Consider the following 17,556-nt stretch of genomic DNA (forward strand, 5'->3'; position numbering starts at 1 on the left):
GTTGAAAGATTGTTTGAATAGAAAACAAACTAAGAACAAAATGATTGAATACTAAAACTCTGCTTGAAAGAGATACATCAGTTTCATAGCATTAAAATGAAAATTAAACTTTATAAGTATCTCTATTTTTTATTAATATTATGGAAATGACAATATGAAATCCAAAGATAGTATAACATATCCAAAGATCCAAAGATAGTGTAATTAAACTATATGGCAAAGACTGTTTAGAAATTGTACTACATTTGTTATACAGATCTGAGCATTTTTTTCAAACATTTGAATGTAAAATACATAAATATCTGCTAATTTTAATAATTATCTTAATATTTATATTTTGGTTTAAAAATATGATTTAATTAAGTGAATATTTTATTTTCATTTTGAGAAAGATTATAATAACAGGTACTTTTATCTTATAGTATAAAAAGATAAATACTCAGATGATTATAAAGCCGAAATGATCACATTTTCTTTTTCTTTTAAAATAGAGTTTTCCTTATTGGTTCTGTGCCTGGACGCCATGTGGGGTCTAAGAAAACATCATTTGGACATTTAAAATTGAGAAAAGTATGTAATGAAATTGTGCAGTGTTCTACTTTCCTTCCCTCCCAGATTATTTTGTTTGAAACTAATTTATTTAAATTTCACTAATCATATTTAGTAAAATATAAAACATGATGATAAAAAGTGAAATATTAGCAAGTCATCATATCATATATTTCTATATTATGCCAAAATTTTCAGTTCTGATAAAAAAAATTGTGATGTATTTGTGACATGTTCATATGAATGTGTAATGAAACAGAGAGCTGAGAGCTTTAGAAAAATAGATAAGTTTAAAGATTAGAAGCACTTTTTAATTTATATATAATTTTTTGTGTTATGTTAACAGTGTAGCATAGAATACATTTTACATATGTCAAAGAGTTTATTTTTAAGCCTTGATATTTTCTCTCTTTATTCAACATCTTTTATTTTTATGTTGATAAATTTGACATTCATGCATCTTTTGGGAGAAGGAATTCAAATTAAATTTTTTTGTGAATAATTGTATGAAGTATTTTTATTTACCTTTATACATATATTTTGAATATTTATCATATATTTCAGGTATTAAATCTCAAAGGGCCATCTAATGATATAGTTAAACCTGATTGGTCTGTAGTAGGGCAGTTTTCTAGTATTGGCACTCTAGGCGCTTCACCTGATCAGTGGCTGTGTTCTGAATTTATAACAAGTTTAGCCACAACAAAAAACTCATCTGTTGTGCTCCAATCTTCATCATTAAAACTGGTCAGTGAGTTTATCTGTATCATGTCTGATTTGTAATATCATTTACAATATACTGCGATAAACAAAACTTTATTTCTTTCAAGTTTTCTAAAATTTTTCCTAATGATATCATTATGATTAAACAATATGGCAGAGATCTGCTTTCTCACATAAAACTGTTTCTTATATGAATTAATGTTCATAATTCATTTTCCTCTTTTTATAGATTTTTCCCAGTGTAGAGAATGTCCGAAAAAGTTTGGAAGGTTATCCAGCTGGTGCATCATTACCATACAGTATAAAAGTTGCTCAGAAACAACCATATTTAAAAAGATTTCTGCAGTGAGTCATTTTAAAATTTGGTCTCATCTTAAATTTTAGGATTACTGATGCATAATTCCAAACCTAAGAAATTTATCTTGTTTAGTAAGAAGTTTATCTTACTAAATATGATTTTTATATTGATTGCAGCCAATGGAAGAGTGAAAAATTGGGTCGTAGTGAAGCTTCACCTCATATTAAAACCTACCTACGTTTATCACCTGATAATTCCAGTATTGGATGGTTCCTGGTCACGAGGTTCATATATTACAATTTTTTACTTACTAAAATAAGTAGTATTGTGTTTTGTCTGGCTTTACTTTTTGTGCAAATTGTTTTTAACTTAGAAATATACACTATGCCCATAGAAATCCCTACCTGGCCTTTATTTTTGCAACTGTAGTTGTAGACATATACTTTCAGTTACAAAATTTTTTTAAATGATGTAAATGTTTGTATTTTGGGATTTTAAAGTTAAAGAAATTTGTAAAAATTACAAAATCTAACTTTTATGTGTGCCTTTGTTCTATATACCAGGCTTCTGATCCAATTTAGGAAAATTTGTACTAGTTATAAAAAGTAAAACACAAAAGGTGTCTCAAAAAGTGGTCAAGATATTTGATGTTAAAATGGGAGATCATATGCAGGGAACACATATAAATTGAAAAGCAAAGTACTTGCATTTATACATAGCTAAAAATAAAGTATAACTTTGAAAAAGTTTCTTGATATTAAGAAATGAAATTTTTTGTATGATTACCACATCTCGCTTCTAAAATAGTAATATAATTTCATGAGCATAATATATTTTTAGAAAGTTTATAAATTACTTGTGTGAAAATTCTTTCAGAATACAAATATAATAAAATTATAAATCAAAGATACTAGTAACTTACAAAAGAATATCATAGAATGGCATTTAAGGGAGGAAAAAAAATCTTGAATTATTCTAATTTATTTATTATTTAACCCCTCAATGCAAATTGAAAATGATGTCAAAAATCACGAGTTTTCAAACTGAATATCCTGATCAATTTTTGTTGTATGGGAGCCAAATTTTTTATTTTTTATATTATTTTATTTATTTATTTATTTTTGAGTATAACATTTTTTTAAATACAAGTATAAGAACTGGGAGAGTGTGTAAAAAGTTAAATTTTGTAATTTTTTACAAAACATTATTTTAAAATGCCGCAACATGAAAATTTGCACCATTTAACCCTCTGAGCAGCACATGATTTTAGATCCAGTATGAAAACCAGTATTTAAACAGCATTTATTAATTGAGTTTGTATAATTACTTATTTTAATCTGTATTTTTATAAACTTGCTATCATTAAGATGATATTATTAAAGAAAGTAAGAAAGCACAATATCTTAAATTATAAGCTAATATATTCCAAGTAGCAAAACTTTTGATGACTGGATAAAGCTGGTTATAACGCTCAAAGGGTTAAAACATTTTTGTAATTAGTAATGTATGTCTGTGATGAACAGTTGAAAAAATAAAGGCTAGGTAAGGTCTTTTATGGGCATAATATTTTTAAATGTGAGCAACTGTTGTAAGACTTATGATTCAATTTAACAGTATTAAATTCATTTTACTCTTTTAAATTAAGTATGAAATTATGCTTGAATTAATGACGATATTATTTAAGAATCAGAATTATATAAAATAAAGTTAAATTTAGCTTTTCAGTATCATTAATTTTCATAATTAGTCTGCAAAAGGTTTTTCATATGTAATTAATCTATTTAGCTTTAGATACATTGAACTACAATTGGTTTAAGAATGAATGTTGTTTAATTTAAAAATTCAGATTGATGTTTTTTGGTATTCCATCTATTCTTCAGAAATATTATTTATAGCTAGACATTTTAAAAAATAAAATATGCCAGTCATACTCAACATTTGCTTTTTTCACAGGCCATATACAACAATGGTAAAAATTTATGAAAAAATGTAAATAAGCTTAAGTGTTTATTTATTATAAATAAAAGTGATGAGACATCGATATAATGAATCCTTTTTAATAATCTTATGTAGATCAGGCTTGTAACTGCGGCCTGCTACTATTGAAATATCATCCATATGAGAATAAGTAAGCCACTTTATATATATATATTCGTTACTTCGTTTTTAAGTAGGACAATACACATAGCTATGTTGATGTAAATAATCTGAACAAAATTTGTGCACATTTATATTATCCAGGTACTGTTTTCTGAAATCCTGTGTATTCCTTTTCCTCCATCTTTTCTTTAGAAATAACTTCTAGGTGCATATTGTTTTTCATGTCAATAAATTCATCAAATAGCTGTGTGTCAATCTCGGTACACCAAGACCCCAGTACACCAGCCAGTTCTGATGTTATTGCCAATTTCAGGTGGCAGGTATTTTCTATGAGCAATAGCATATTATTGATTTTCCTTAAATCCTTAAATCTACATTTAAATTCTTCAGTTAGTGCAGATACACAATTTGAAATGATTGTATCTTTTGGGAGAAATTTCAATATCATACTTAGTTTTTGTCATGGTTGGAAAATTTTACCATGGAATTAATATACAGTCTTACAAGTATGTTTATATGCAGATATACATTTTTATGAAGCAGCCTGTTGAAAGTGATTGAGAATTGAGTAATTTATGCTAAAAAGAATTAGTTTTTATTTATTTAGGGAGTCTTATTTACAAAGCCTTATATTTAGATAAGCTGTAATATTATATTAAAATATGATGAAGTGCTAATGCTTTAGAGGGAATTATCCTATGTTTTTCTATAATATAAAGTCTTATTACAAAGACCAAAACTAAGTTTATAAATTTAAATTTTTATACCGGTTTGTGATGTCATCATTTAATACTAGCATTAAAATTATTAATTATATTTATTGAAGTATTTTAGAACTTTAAACATTTGAATTAACTGGGTCCATAGTCCATCTAGATATTTAAACAGTCTGTGCATTTTTTAGGCCAAATACATTTTTATGGTAATAACAAAGTGATTTTTTATTCATTTACATTTTTTATTCCTCAAAGATTCAAGAGTTAAAGGAATTATATAAATTTTTGTAAACAATGCAAAGTACATTTTTTGGAAAAATTAAATAATGAAATTATATTCATTTGCTTGAATGCATAACCCATTATGATTTCATCTAAAATTGAGCAATGAAGAAAATTTATTTGTATGCAAAAAACAATACATTTTAATTTTTACTGTATTAAAATAAAAGGAAATTTTTTTTTATTTGCATAACATGAAGTATGTAACTTATTTCTGTTTAGTTAGTATTAAACTTAAGTAATTTTCTATTTGTATAAAGCAATAAAACTGGCATTGTACATCATATTATTACATTTTAACATTTACAATTTGTAATATAGATATATCTTGTTTTATTAAAGTTTTTTTTTATGCCACCACCTCATTCTTAACTTAATCTCACTCATGTAAGATCAAATTAGTATCTTTATTTCTTTATTTTGGTTAACAAATGAAATGTGAAGACCTTTTCTTTTACAAAGAAAAATGAAAAGTGAAAATACCAACTTTTTTTTTTTTTTTTTTTTATGCAACTATTGTAGAAATCTGTGATTTAGAAGTCCAAGCATGCAAACAAAGTAGCATAATATATAGGCTTTACACTTTTATCAAGACGTTTTAATTGTCTAGAACAGTTCAGGAGGGGAATTTATGTAATATAATGCTTGATATAGTGATAAAAATTATAATTTTTATTTTTTAATATGAGTGATAATAAGAAACATGAAAATTAAGTGACAAGAAGAAAGCATTTCCCTAGAAATTAAAATGCAAGTGCGTAAAAGCTTAGATAGTGGTGAACATCAATGTCAAATTGGTGTTGCAGTGAACTTGTCATCTTCAACAATAAAGACAGTTCTCAAGAATAAAGAAAAAATAATGTCATCACCAACTACAACTACAAAAACTTCTGCAACTAGAATAACCCATTCTTGAAGTAATACGATCGAGGAGATTGAAAAATGACTTTCTGTATGGATTGATGATGAAATCGAACGCAAGATGGCAATAAGCCAAGCTATTATAATAGAAAAAGCGAGAAGAATTTTTTTTTTCATTTTGCATTGATTCACTATAAATGGCGAATCACTTTTTAAATTGTTGCCACCAAATATTAGAGCCCTGCATTATATTTAAAGAAATTAAATAATGAAGAATCTGCGTAAATGTATGTATGTTTCTCGTGCTGTGGTAAAACCTAGAGCCATCAAATTTTGAATAACGTACATCTCCACCTGAATATTTGCATCTGAAAGCCTAAATTTGGAATTTGTTTCATTATCTATTTCATATTGTTTAATGCATTTATGAGTTTTTGATTAAGAAACTCAACTATTTAAAAGCGAGCAATGGCAACACTATAAGGCGAAAAAATCCACATTTTTATCTTCAGCGCATGGGACTGTGTATCAGAAATTCTAAAGATAGGCTCTTTTAAATATTTTGTGATATTGCTGGTGAATTGAATTTTATGGTTTAAGTGCGAAGAACATGATTTTTAATAAATAAAGGTAACACACAAAACGTTAAAAAAAGCCCCTTATTTATTTATTTAAAATTCTTTTCGATTAAAGTATTGTATTTGAAGTCGTAAGTAAATTTTGCTTTTGACATTTTCTTTTATAAACTACATATGGCGTGCTTTTTAAAATTAAAAATAGTATTTTAAACATAAAAACCTTGGGCTTCTAATCATAGCCTGATCAATATACAGAGCAGTTTAAGCTAAATAACACTCATATTTGGTTTCCTTGTAAAAACTTTTGACAGTAGCAGATTTAAGGGATGAGGCCAAAATAGGGCCTGCACATCTGGCACCAAATGTGTTGTTTTACTGGCACTGCATCAAATAATCATTATGTTTTATACAGCAAAGAAGCACATTTTGCAAGATTTTGCTATTTTTGGATTTTAAGGATATGCTCTCAAAAAAAAAAAAAAAAAAAAAAAAAAAAAAAACCACTCGATCAGGGCTCCAAATACAGTAAGGCCGATTCTATTTTTTTTTTTTTTTTTTCATCATTCTGTTGTCTTGTTAAAACCTTGAAATTTGTATTTGAAGAAAACTGTAGCATTGGAGAATTTCAAAAGAGCAGATTTTTTTTTTTTATTCTATCTCCATTTTCCCCTAACTGCATTATTCTGCATTATTTTTACATGATAAGATGATCTTATTTATTGCTATTTCGTGTAATGCTCTACTTTGATGGAACGTAACCCCCATGTTAAGCAGGGTTTTACTATACCTGTAATAGAAGTGGGCAGGATGCCAGAATATCACCATTGAACTGTTGATGCAACAATCCAGAATTATTAAAGTAATGACAATATATTAGCAGTGGGCTTTTCGCTTTAGAAAATTAAATATTATTTCATACTGTGGATTTTCTTTGATGAATTTTCATATGTATATGAATTGTGTTTGTCATTTAATCATTTAATTTTAGATTTTAAGCCTTGGTTGATAATATAGATTTTTTTTTTTTTTTTTTTTTTTTTTTTTTGTTGTTGTTGACTGACAAGTTTTTCCTGCATTAAGTAAGAGTAATTCTTTTTGACTTTATGCCATTTCAGTTATGAAAAGTTTTGCAAGATCATTCTGTTTTATAAAGCAAGGGAAATCTTTAAATTTATAAACTCTTTTTATGAGAAAAGGTTGGAAAAAAAAGATGATTGGTTTTATTACAAAACTATGTTTTAATTGTATTTACTGTACTGTATACCCACTATTGTACATATTCTGTACTGTAGTGTATTTTCTTTTAATGTTATTTAAGTCATGAAAATTTAAAATGTGTAAGTAAATTGAAATAAAGTTAATCTTATTTGGCCTCCGGAGGGGGGAGGGAAGGATCCATTTAGTTGTTCTAAATATATATATAATGTAGATATCTAAAGTTCTACTATAGTCAGGTGCTGAAACTGAAAATTTCTCTCTTTGAAATGAGCGCTGTTGCTTTTCTTATTTCTTTAATTCTTTCTTAATTTTTTTTTTTTTTTCATTAGACCTTTTTAAGTTTGTTTGTAGAACAAGAAACTAGAAACATCCTTATTATTATTGAATGCTGTTATGAAAATATAATGCAAAAAAATTATGTTTGCTTTTTTGTATATTTTATCCTTGTAAACTAAAATGCTGAAATAAATGTGTCTGTAGAATATTAATTCAGTAAATTAGAAAAGAACTATGTTGATGGTGAAAATTATGATTGAAAAAAAATAATGTAATCCCAAATACCATTTGATTCATTAAGTCCTCCTTATTGTACTTATATTTGTGTGCCAAGTTTTGGTGCAAGTATTAAAATGAAAATTTTCTTTTAATTTTTATTTAGACTTGTTTCAGTTAATGAAACAAATGTGCATAATCTTTTCTTTTTATATTCAGTGCCAATTTGTCAAAGGCTGCGTGGGGAGCTTTAGAAAAGAAGGGTACTCAGTTTATGATTCGTTCTTATGAGCTTGGAGTTTTGTTTATACCTAGCTATTTTGTAAGTTTCATGAATTTCATTAATGCAGTTTTTATTATTACAGTTGTATCTTAATATTTTAGTTCTGCAAGTCATATTTTATTTATATCCAAGTAAGATTTTTCTTTTCTCTTCAGTTATGTTAAGATTTAAAAAATTTTGTTTAGCTTAATACTTACTTATAAACAAATAATGACTTATTAGCAAATTAACAAATTAGTTAATGATATCATAACTACATACAGGCAAGCTATTTTAAGTTTCATTATTGGTTTTTTGGTAAACAAAATAATTATTATCTATAGGTTAATGATTTTTTAAAATTGATTCTTCTTCACAAACAGATAAGAAACTCAACACAGAAAACTGAATTATAATTCTGAAATAATTTTAAATGTTATTTTATCAAACTCCTCAAAATATAATGTGAAAATAAAATTGTTTCAAGTTTTTCTGTTATAAAAGCTGCTTTTATAAAATCCATGTTATACATTTATATTAAACTTATGTAATAAACAAATGAAAATTTCAGTCTTTTTCTAAAGTTAAAACCAAATTAACCTGCTGGAAACTTTAGTTTTCTTTTGAGTCACCAAGGTCTTTCATTGTAGCAGCTTGATTGTGTCATATGCACTGATGTCCAAAATTATCTTTATATACATGAAATCATGAATTGCTCAGAAACTGAGAACTGTAATTTTATGGATTTGTGCGAGAGTATACAGAACATCATATCATGTAAATACAAAGGAAAAATTTAAGATCACTGCATATGATATAAAACTGTAGCATGAAAGAATAAAAATGGTAACAACATGTTACAAGAAGTGTTCAGAGAGACACACATATCGTAATGTGTTTTTATGCTGGCAATAATGTTGTTAACCACAGTTTTGGGAATTAAGTTCCACTCCTCCAGCAATGCAGGCTTTAATGCATTTACACCTCTAGAAGAACGAGCTTTCCAGGCAACTGCTTTTGCAAGGTAGTCCCATCAGTTCTGTGTTGAGTGAAGATCAGAAAATTTTCTTGGCCATGGTATTCACTCAGTGTCTTCACTTTCAAGGAATTCATTAAAAAGGATTGCTCGATGTGGATGAACATTATCATGCATAAATAAAAGGTAAGATCTACATTCACCTCTGGAATGTCTTATATAAGGCTGTAAGATCTCATTCCAACATCTCTGGAAACCTGTAGGTTAAACCTGTTGAAATCTTTATGGATCATTATCTCTCTCTTTACCATCACACCTGCATTACCAAAACAGTAAAACAGTCATGTTTGATAATGTTCGAAGGCGTATTACATGTTCTTGTCTTCCTCCAGATGTGAACACATTTGGAATCAGATTTTGAACTAAACTTCGACTCATGTAAAGAGAACATAGGACTGTTGATTAGGGTTATATTAAGACTTTCAGAGGCCTCAAGCATTTGAGTTATTTTGGTTCCCCTGCATACATTTACTGCTACTTTTCTCCTATTTTTTCTTTCTCTCTCTTGGTTTAGTTGTACCAATCTGTGATAAAATTGGAAATGGAAATTTTTTGTGTTGCCCCATTTCCTAAGGACCTTTTTGTGGTAACTGTTTCCTTGATGCCTTAAGCATGTGCTTATTTTGCTTAATGGTTAATGTAGTTCTGCCACTGGTGTTAGATAGTGAACCATATACCTTTGTCTTTCTTGAATTAAGGCCTTTTTCATTAAGCCTTCTGTATACAATTTACTGTGATATAACAGTTCCAGTGGCAGCTGCAAGCTCGGAACTTAGCTGCCAAGCAGTAGACTTTCTGTAACGACATGAAGTTATTTCCAGATGTTGATCTTGATATGCAGTTATTATTTGTTTATAACATTGTCTGGGACTTCTTACAATTCCAGAGTTCTGAAATTGATTCCATAGCATAGAGATTGTCTTGAAATATCTACAATGCCACTGCTTCCATGGTTGTTTGCCCTGCTTCTAAATGATTGATGATTCATTCACATCTCATATTTTTCCAGATGACACTTTAGTGCGATAACAAACCATTTTGAGTGCTTACACACTGAAATCAAATGCTATGTTATGAAATTAACTTAGGCATTTACTTTGCACTATGCACTTGATCTACCATCAGATAATGTAGCACCTTTATTTGCAACTGTTTGATCACTTTTGAGTGGGTAATGCTAATTAAGCTTGATTCACACATTCACTACAAAAATGGATTACATTAATTGGATATTTCATGGAATATAATTTTTGGCTATGTAAAGATAAATTTGGATATGATTGTGTTATATTGTCTCAAAACACAGTGTGAGAATAAAGCAAAAGCCACTAATAGCCAAGGAATTTTTTTTGTTTCATGCCAATTTTTATAGGATGTATGATTTATAATATTTTACTGTAAAACATCTATGATAAATAAATGAGAATTTCAGTGTTATGATGTATTTGAGTTTATTACTGAAAAATATCATGCCAAATGCTAATCTTTTAAATATGTATCTGCCAAAAGGTATATATATATTTACTTTCATCATCAAGCTGGATTTGCCAAAAAGCACTATTAGCATCTAAAACAGAGGCTATTTATGCTTTTGGTTTTGTAGTAACAGCTTCGAGAATTAAAATATTTTTTTTTTTTTATTTAATTACATTTGACAATAGTGACTATTGAAGTTACCCATTCATCTGGTTCTTTTACTTACTGAATGATATTTAAATCTGGATATTTTTTTGGAGGATGAATTATTGGTGTTGCCTCTTATTTTAAATGGATTGTATATTTTCCTTTTAAACAATCTAATCCTTCTCTAGTAAGTCTTGGGCATGAACAGACATTATTTTTGAATCAAACCTAGTTGCAGACATGATTTTAATCCTAATATAAAAAGTTAACGTATTTTTTCCATATTGACAGTTAAGGTCAACTTTTCCTATACTATCCATTTTATTCCCACAAAATTTAACTTATCTTTTAATTTCAGATTTCTGCTTTGGGAACTTCAAAATTTTCCCTGTGCTTTTAGAAACACTACACATTGTTTTTGTATCTAACTGCAAATTAAGTTTATTTTTATTTGCATCAACAACAACAGTCCACTTCTATTCTTTATTATTCAAACTAAAGCTTGATGTTCCTTATTTATTCTCCATGATTTAGTAATTTAAATTGTTTCTGTCCTCCTCCCTTCCCTGCTTGAATAGTTTAATTTTTTTTTAATTTATAGTTTTTATGTTAATTAAGACACAATAACACGCCAAATAAATACTAATTTGGAAGTCAAACAACAAAAATCAGCGTTATATTTTCAAAATTTTTGCAGGACTAGTTTCGATGGTTTTACCAAACCACCATCCTCAGCTGCAAAACCGCAATTTTGTTGTTTAACTTCTGAATTAGCTTTTACATTATTAACAAAATGGTATGTCTTTTTCAATTCATGACAGAATTTTCCATAGACAGGACACTTATTCCTTCGATATTCATGAAGTGTTCCTCATTTAGAACAAACTTGATCCCTTGTTTCTTAGTTTTTACCTTCTTTGGATATATTCTTATTATGTTTGCTTTGTTGTTCCTCCCCACTATGTTTACTATAGTATCATTATCTTTTTGTATTTTCATTTGTGAAATTTTCTACTATGCATTAAATGGTAATGGCATGTTTTGTACGATCTTATTAACTTATATTTAACTTATTACATGAACTGTATGGTGTAAAAATAGTCTAAAATAATTTCTCGTTTTTTTTTTTTTATTATTATTATTTAAATGAGTTTTTTGAAACAGTTTACTTTTTGCCATTTTGTTAAATCAATCAATATATAAATAGTATCTCATTGACTTTTATTGTTTTACCCAAACTATGCTAAGCTACACTTTCAAATCAAAAAATATTTATTTGTTGTTGTTATCTACGTTTGAATAAAGAAAATAAAATTCTGTTTTGATACTTTTGCAGGGAATGGATGTTTTCTCTGTACCAAATAAAAATATTGATAACTTCAGCAAGATTTTCCCTGTTCCTTTTGACATTCCTCTTGAACCTTATTCAAAAGAAGGTAATTTTTTTAAACCAATTTCTAAATTAATAAATTCCTGAATAATATTATCATAGCTCTCAATGATGAATAATGCTATAATTTTAATAAGGTAATGATGATTAACTTTTTGTATTGGAAAAACATTTACAGTAAATGATTGAAAATAGTTTCAGAGACTATAACCAAATAATTAAATGCGTAGATAAACTAAATCACTAAATGCACTGATTAACAGCAGATATTTTTGAACAAACTGAAAAGTCAAAACCGTAAAAAACAACCTTATATTTAGCGTAGGTATAATGAAACACTCAATCGATTTCGAGGGCAGCTAAAGGTCCCTCCTCATCAAGAGAAAGAAATACATAGAAAGAAGAAAATAGGAATCACAGAAACACGTGGTGCTTATCAGCACTGCATGTGGTTATAACTAGATTTTTAATCAGAGTTGCACTGGCCGCTTACTTTTACTGAGCGGCCAGTGCAACTCTGATTAAAAATCTAGTTATAACCACATGCAGTGCTGATAAGCACCACGTGTTTCTGTGATTCCTATTTTCTTCTTTCTATGTATTTCTTTCTCCTGATGAGGAGGGACCTTTAGCTGCCCTCGAAATCGATTGAGTGTTTCATTATACCTACGCTAAATATAAGGTTGTTTTTTATGGTTTTGATTGTCACATTAGCGTGTTTCTCTTCTATTCTAGTCTAAACTGAAAAGTTTTTTTTTTTTTTTTTTTTTTTTCCATATGTGCTTGCATAGACCTCTTTCATGAGTTTTAAAAACTTGTGCTAAGCATGCTTTGTATAAAATTTGGGTTTATCTATTTCTTTCATAATTTTATTATTTTGAAGGAAATTTATATTTAAATAAAACTCAAAAGTAAATTTAATCAGAAATCCTGCATTGTGAGGGCCAGATGAGATTTGATATGAAATATTTTGAAATTGTGGTTTCATTGGATAAACAAAGAAATTTTAATTGGTTTGCATACAGATGTGAATAATAGTTACCTCTATGCACAGTGATGTTTTGTTTTTAAAAGCTTGCTATATTATAGATTTATGCTTTTTCAGTTATTGTTATTTAATATAGTTATTTATTTGTACTTTTACATATAATGCATTTTTTTTTACTCAGAATTTTATTTTGTGCTATAAAGATTCAAATGTGCATCACATTTTTCATTTTGGAAGTGAGCATCAAATTTACAAATGAATCAAATTAGTTATTGAATAGTGACACTATGTTTATATGATTTTGAAAGTATACAATTTATTAAAAATATGTAAAATAAAATTGCATATTAAAAAACTATACATATGCATATTAAAAAACATCATATTAGTGCACATATGCATATTAAAAACATACATATGCATATTAAAAAACATCATATTAGTGCACAGAAAATTTCATCACATAAAATTTTATTGATGCTCATTTTACAAGTTTATATTATTGTTATTATGAAATCGTATTGCATTTTCTTGTTATTACAGAATATCAAAGCTTGGTGAAATTTAATGGATATGCACCTGTATATTTTTTATTTATTATGGCAATATTTTTAATATTGACATTGGGAAACTGATCAGAAGGTCATCAAAAAGGCCACAACTTCAGCAAACGGTTCAAAATTAACTTTATTAATTAACTTTATTTAACATTTAAAAGGTAAAAACATATCTTGCAGGAGGATAAATATTTAAAAGGAACACAGTCATGAGCTGACGTCAAACATAGATTATGAACAGGTGAGAAGTGACTTTCTGTGGAAAAGTTTTTATCCTTGTGTAACAAGGACACACATGCACATTGTGCAGAAAAAAATGGATATTACCATTCATGGTTATGAGAATATTCCATCATAGTACTCCCTTCCTCCCACGTGCTATAGGCACAAGGAATCGGAGATACCTCAGATTAAAATTGACACTTATGCCAGAACAAGTAGTCTGCACTGGTGGTATTTGGTTGGCTCAACCATGGTGCCTGTAGGAGTCTGCTCAGCAACAGGAAATGATCCTTGAGCATGCGAGACTAAAAATTCTTTCTGTTGGCTTCAGGTGATCACTGCAAATCACTGATTGATTCTCTTCCCTTAATAAGAAGTGTAAAATGTTATTAACCCTTTTTATTACTTTAATTGGTCCACCATATGGGCCAGTCAGTGGTGGTTCCATTGCTTTGTGCCTTACAAACACATGAGTGTATTACTGTAAAGGTGGGTGTATGAAATACTTCTTGCTACCATGAGCTGATGCTCATGGTAACAAGAGGGTGGTACTTGTGGCATCTCTCTCATTGCCTCAAACAACATCTGTAAAAATGAAATTGCATCAGAAGATTTAGAGTCTTGGGTAGGTTGCAAAAATTCTGCAGGAAAACAAATAGTAGTTCCACAAACCATCTGAGCAGTTTTCCCCCAGATCTTCTTTGTTGCTGAAAGACCGAGAAGTACAGTTGGGAGGCTCACTGTCCACTGGATGTTATTATGGCAAATCAATTCCTGTTTTAGCAAACAGTGAAATTTCTCAAGTAATCCATTGGCTGTAGGGTGGTATGGGGTAGCCTGAATTCAGTAAACTCAAAATATTGTAAGATTAGTGAAAATGCACAACTCAAATTGAATCGGTGGAATGGGAACTCAAAACCTAGCTATCCAATGACTGAAAAACGCTCAAGCAATGATTTCTACCAAAATATCCTTTATTGATATTGCTTTTGGTCATTGGGAGAATTGGTCAATGAGGGGTAAAAGGTAGAAGTATCATTCTGAGGGTGGCAGGAGTCCGACTATATCCAAATGCACACACTGAAAATGGTGATTGGATATAGTGAAGGACTGCAATGGATGCCATGTAACTTTGAATTTCTGGCACTCGATAAAGGCATGATTCTTAGCAACACAGTCTTTTGAAGTGTGGTAATAAGGACAACTAAGGTCAAGCAAAACGAGAGAGAATGCGTCTTTTGGACAGTCGTATACCCGAATGGGAAAGTCTATGGAACTAATCAAATAATGCTTTCCGGAATTAGCTGAGAACAAAGGGACGGATCTTGTCACTACTTACATCACTGTATGTACTTAGCCCAGGGGACAATTCCGTCTTTTGTAGTCTTAATGAGCTACTTTCAGTATACAGCAGATGATTCAGTTCGGAATCGTATTGCTGAGGTTCATCAGTATGTGAAAAAACTTTTTATATCCAGCTTAATGGCAGTAATTTATGACAATGTATCTGCCACAATATTTTTTTTTAACCAGGAACATGTTGTATGTTGGTACTAAATTAAGCAATATAATTTATATGCATAATCTGCTTGGTGGATGCAAAATCTGAATTTTTTCTAAATAAAGTTATTAGAGGGCAATGATCTATACATATTGTAAAAACTTGTTGCTCGAGATTATGTTGAGAATGCTTTACAGCCCAATAGATAACAAGTAATTATATATGATATGTGCTGTACTTAGTTTCAGCTGAAATAAGATTTTTGAAGCAAAAAGCTAGGGTGTTAAAAGTGATTATCTTATCACAAATGCAAGACCGCTCCAGTAGTCACACTTGAGGCATCAACTACTAATTCCTTCATGATGGCATTTTGCTGAACTAAAAAAATTGTGCAGATGAGTGTATCATATATGCATCAGTCCCAAATATCGCTAGCAGCCAGCTGATGCATTGGTGCATTGCTGCTTGCATTGATCTTTCAGATGGGTGTGGCATATATGCACGTTCAAACATGCACGTTCTTTTAAAAATATTTTTTATCACTAGATGGCTGTGTCTGTGTCTACTGCAGTTAGCAGATTTGAACATGTACATTGTTGACCTTGTGTCCATGAAGTACTTTCTGATTCTGTTGATTCGTTTAGATGTATCAGCAAATGATATAAAGTAAACAGAACCCAGCTAACCTGCAGATGGCTTCACGTGATATAAACACTGAACAGTTTCCCATGCTTCAAATCTTTTTGTATGTGTGTGTGTATTTTTCCTGTGGGAAGATTGGGAGTGGAGCTGTGGTTTTAGGAACTCCAGTTTGCATCTTTTTTAGATAGCAGATGTAAGTTTTTTGCACCTGGTAAGAAAGTTAAACTAATAGTGTGATGTCTAAAAGAAGTTTTTAATGGAAGAAGATATGCTAATTTATAGATATGCTAATTTTTGTAACACCATAATTGTTGTCTGATAATTTCTTTTCATGTTATTTTATACCTTACTGTGGGTCAATTTTATAAATTCTACATATAACTTTTTGAGTAATCTTCATTTTTGTGATTTTTTTCTTAATGAACGATAACCGGTATGTATTAGCCGGATTAAAAGAGAACAAAAATTTTGCATAAAGAAACATGAATCTTATGTTTGAAAACAACACACATAAGCAAATCTTCAATACTAATCATAACTGCACACATAATTACAATCTTGATTTTGTTTATCAAAAATAATCCGTACAGCTTTCTCAGTTGGTCACTTGCATTTCTTGAAACTTTGGGCATTCACATATACATAGTTTTATACTTTTTATTTAATGACACGGATTTCAATCCTGTCCTTTGCAATGCTTTTAAATTTCTTATATCTTTGTTTTGCGTATTTTACCACTGCTTTTCCCAATAGATGGCACTATGGGCAGGCACATTTTGCTTTGCTCATTGCCTTTGGTATAAAATTGGTTGTGGCACCTCTCATATTGTAAAATATTTTTGTTTGCTCTTGAATTCTTACCTGTGTCTGATCACCCTCGAAATCAATGCAGTTTTATCAAATTTGTGTCAAACTAATGTTGCTTTTTTGTCTATTACTAAATCATTATCTACATATATTTTTTTTCTTTTAAAATTTTACCATATTTTGCAGCATCTTAATTTCTTTTTTATGTATCTTTACAGATGAGCCATGGATTTGGGACATACCTCACATAAAAGGACCTGATCGTTTTGGAAATATGTGGTGCCCTCCATAATGACTTTATATATTTAAGTTTAGTGTTTGATTGAAAATATTTCTTAATTGTATAGTTGCTTTTATCTGGAATAAATCTATATATATTTTACATTAAGTTTTCTGGAGTTTTTTTGGGCAATAACTCTTTGTTTTATAATAACACTTCTTTTTGGTCTCTTGAAAATGAGTACTGCTGTACCAATATCTTCTTTATTGTATTATCACAGTCTTTTACAGAACAATCGAGCAAATTACAAAAAAACTTATTTACAAAAAACCAATATTACATGGTTGGTATGATTGTTAATACATTGCATGTCTCTCAGACAATGCAATACAGTCCGTACAACGCCTAGGCATGCTGAGTATCAAATTATCGATCTGATCTTGAGGGATATTACGCCACTCAAAAAGCAATGCTCTCCAAAGTTCCGGTAG

General features: G+C 29.3%; 1 protein-coding gene across 3 annotated transcripts in view; it reads left to right on the forward strand.

Moving 5' to 3' along the window:
* LOC118185519 (tyrosyl-DNA phosphodiesterase 1-like) overlaps positions 1-17,227 on the forward strand; it is a 56,243-nt gene extending 39,016 nt beyond the window's left edge. For all 3 annotated transcript variants that reach the window (XM_085814481.1, XM_085814482.1, XM_085814483.1), the window contains 7 exons: positions 492-570; positions 1,114-1,296; positions 1,502-1,617; positions 1,747-1,854; positions 8,037-8,139; positions 12,075-12,174; positions 17,064-17,227. In XM_085814481.1, the coding sequence (XP_085670607.1) occupies positions 492-570; positions 1,114-1,296; positions 1,502-1,617; positions 1,747-1,854; positions 8,037-8,139; positions 12,075-12,174; positions 17,064-17,137 (763 nt within the window). In that variant the 3' untranslated portion in view covers positions 17,138-17,227. The remainder of the gene's footprint in view (positions 1-491; positions 571-1,113; positions 1,297-1,501; positions 1,618-1,746; positions 1,855-8,036; positions 8,140-12,074; positions 12,175-17,063) is intronic.
* The last annotated feature ends 329 nt before the right edge of the window (positions 17,228-17,556 follow it).

Source organism: Stegodyphus dumicola, chromosome 4 (assembly GCF_044657685.1).
Source record: "Stegodyphus dumicola isolate Sdum_Otavi_A_Nest chromosome 4, ASM4465768v1".
Classification (NCBI taxonomy): Eukaryota; Metazoa; Arthropoda; class Arachnida; order Araneae; family Eresidae; genus Stegodyphus; species Stegodyphus dumicola.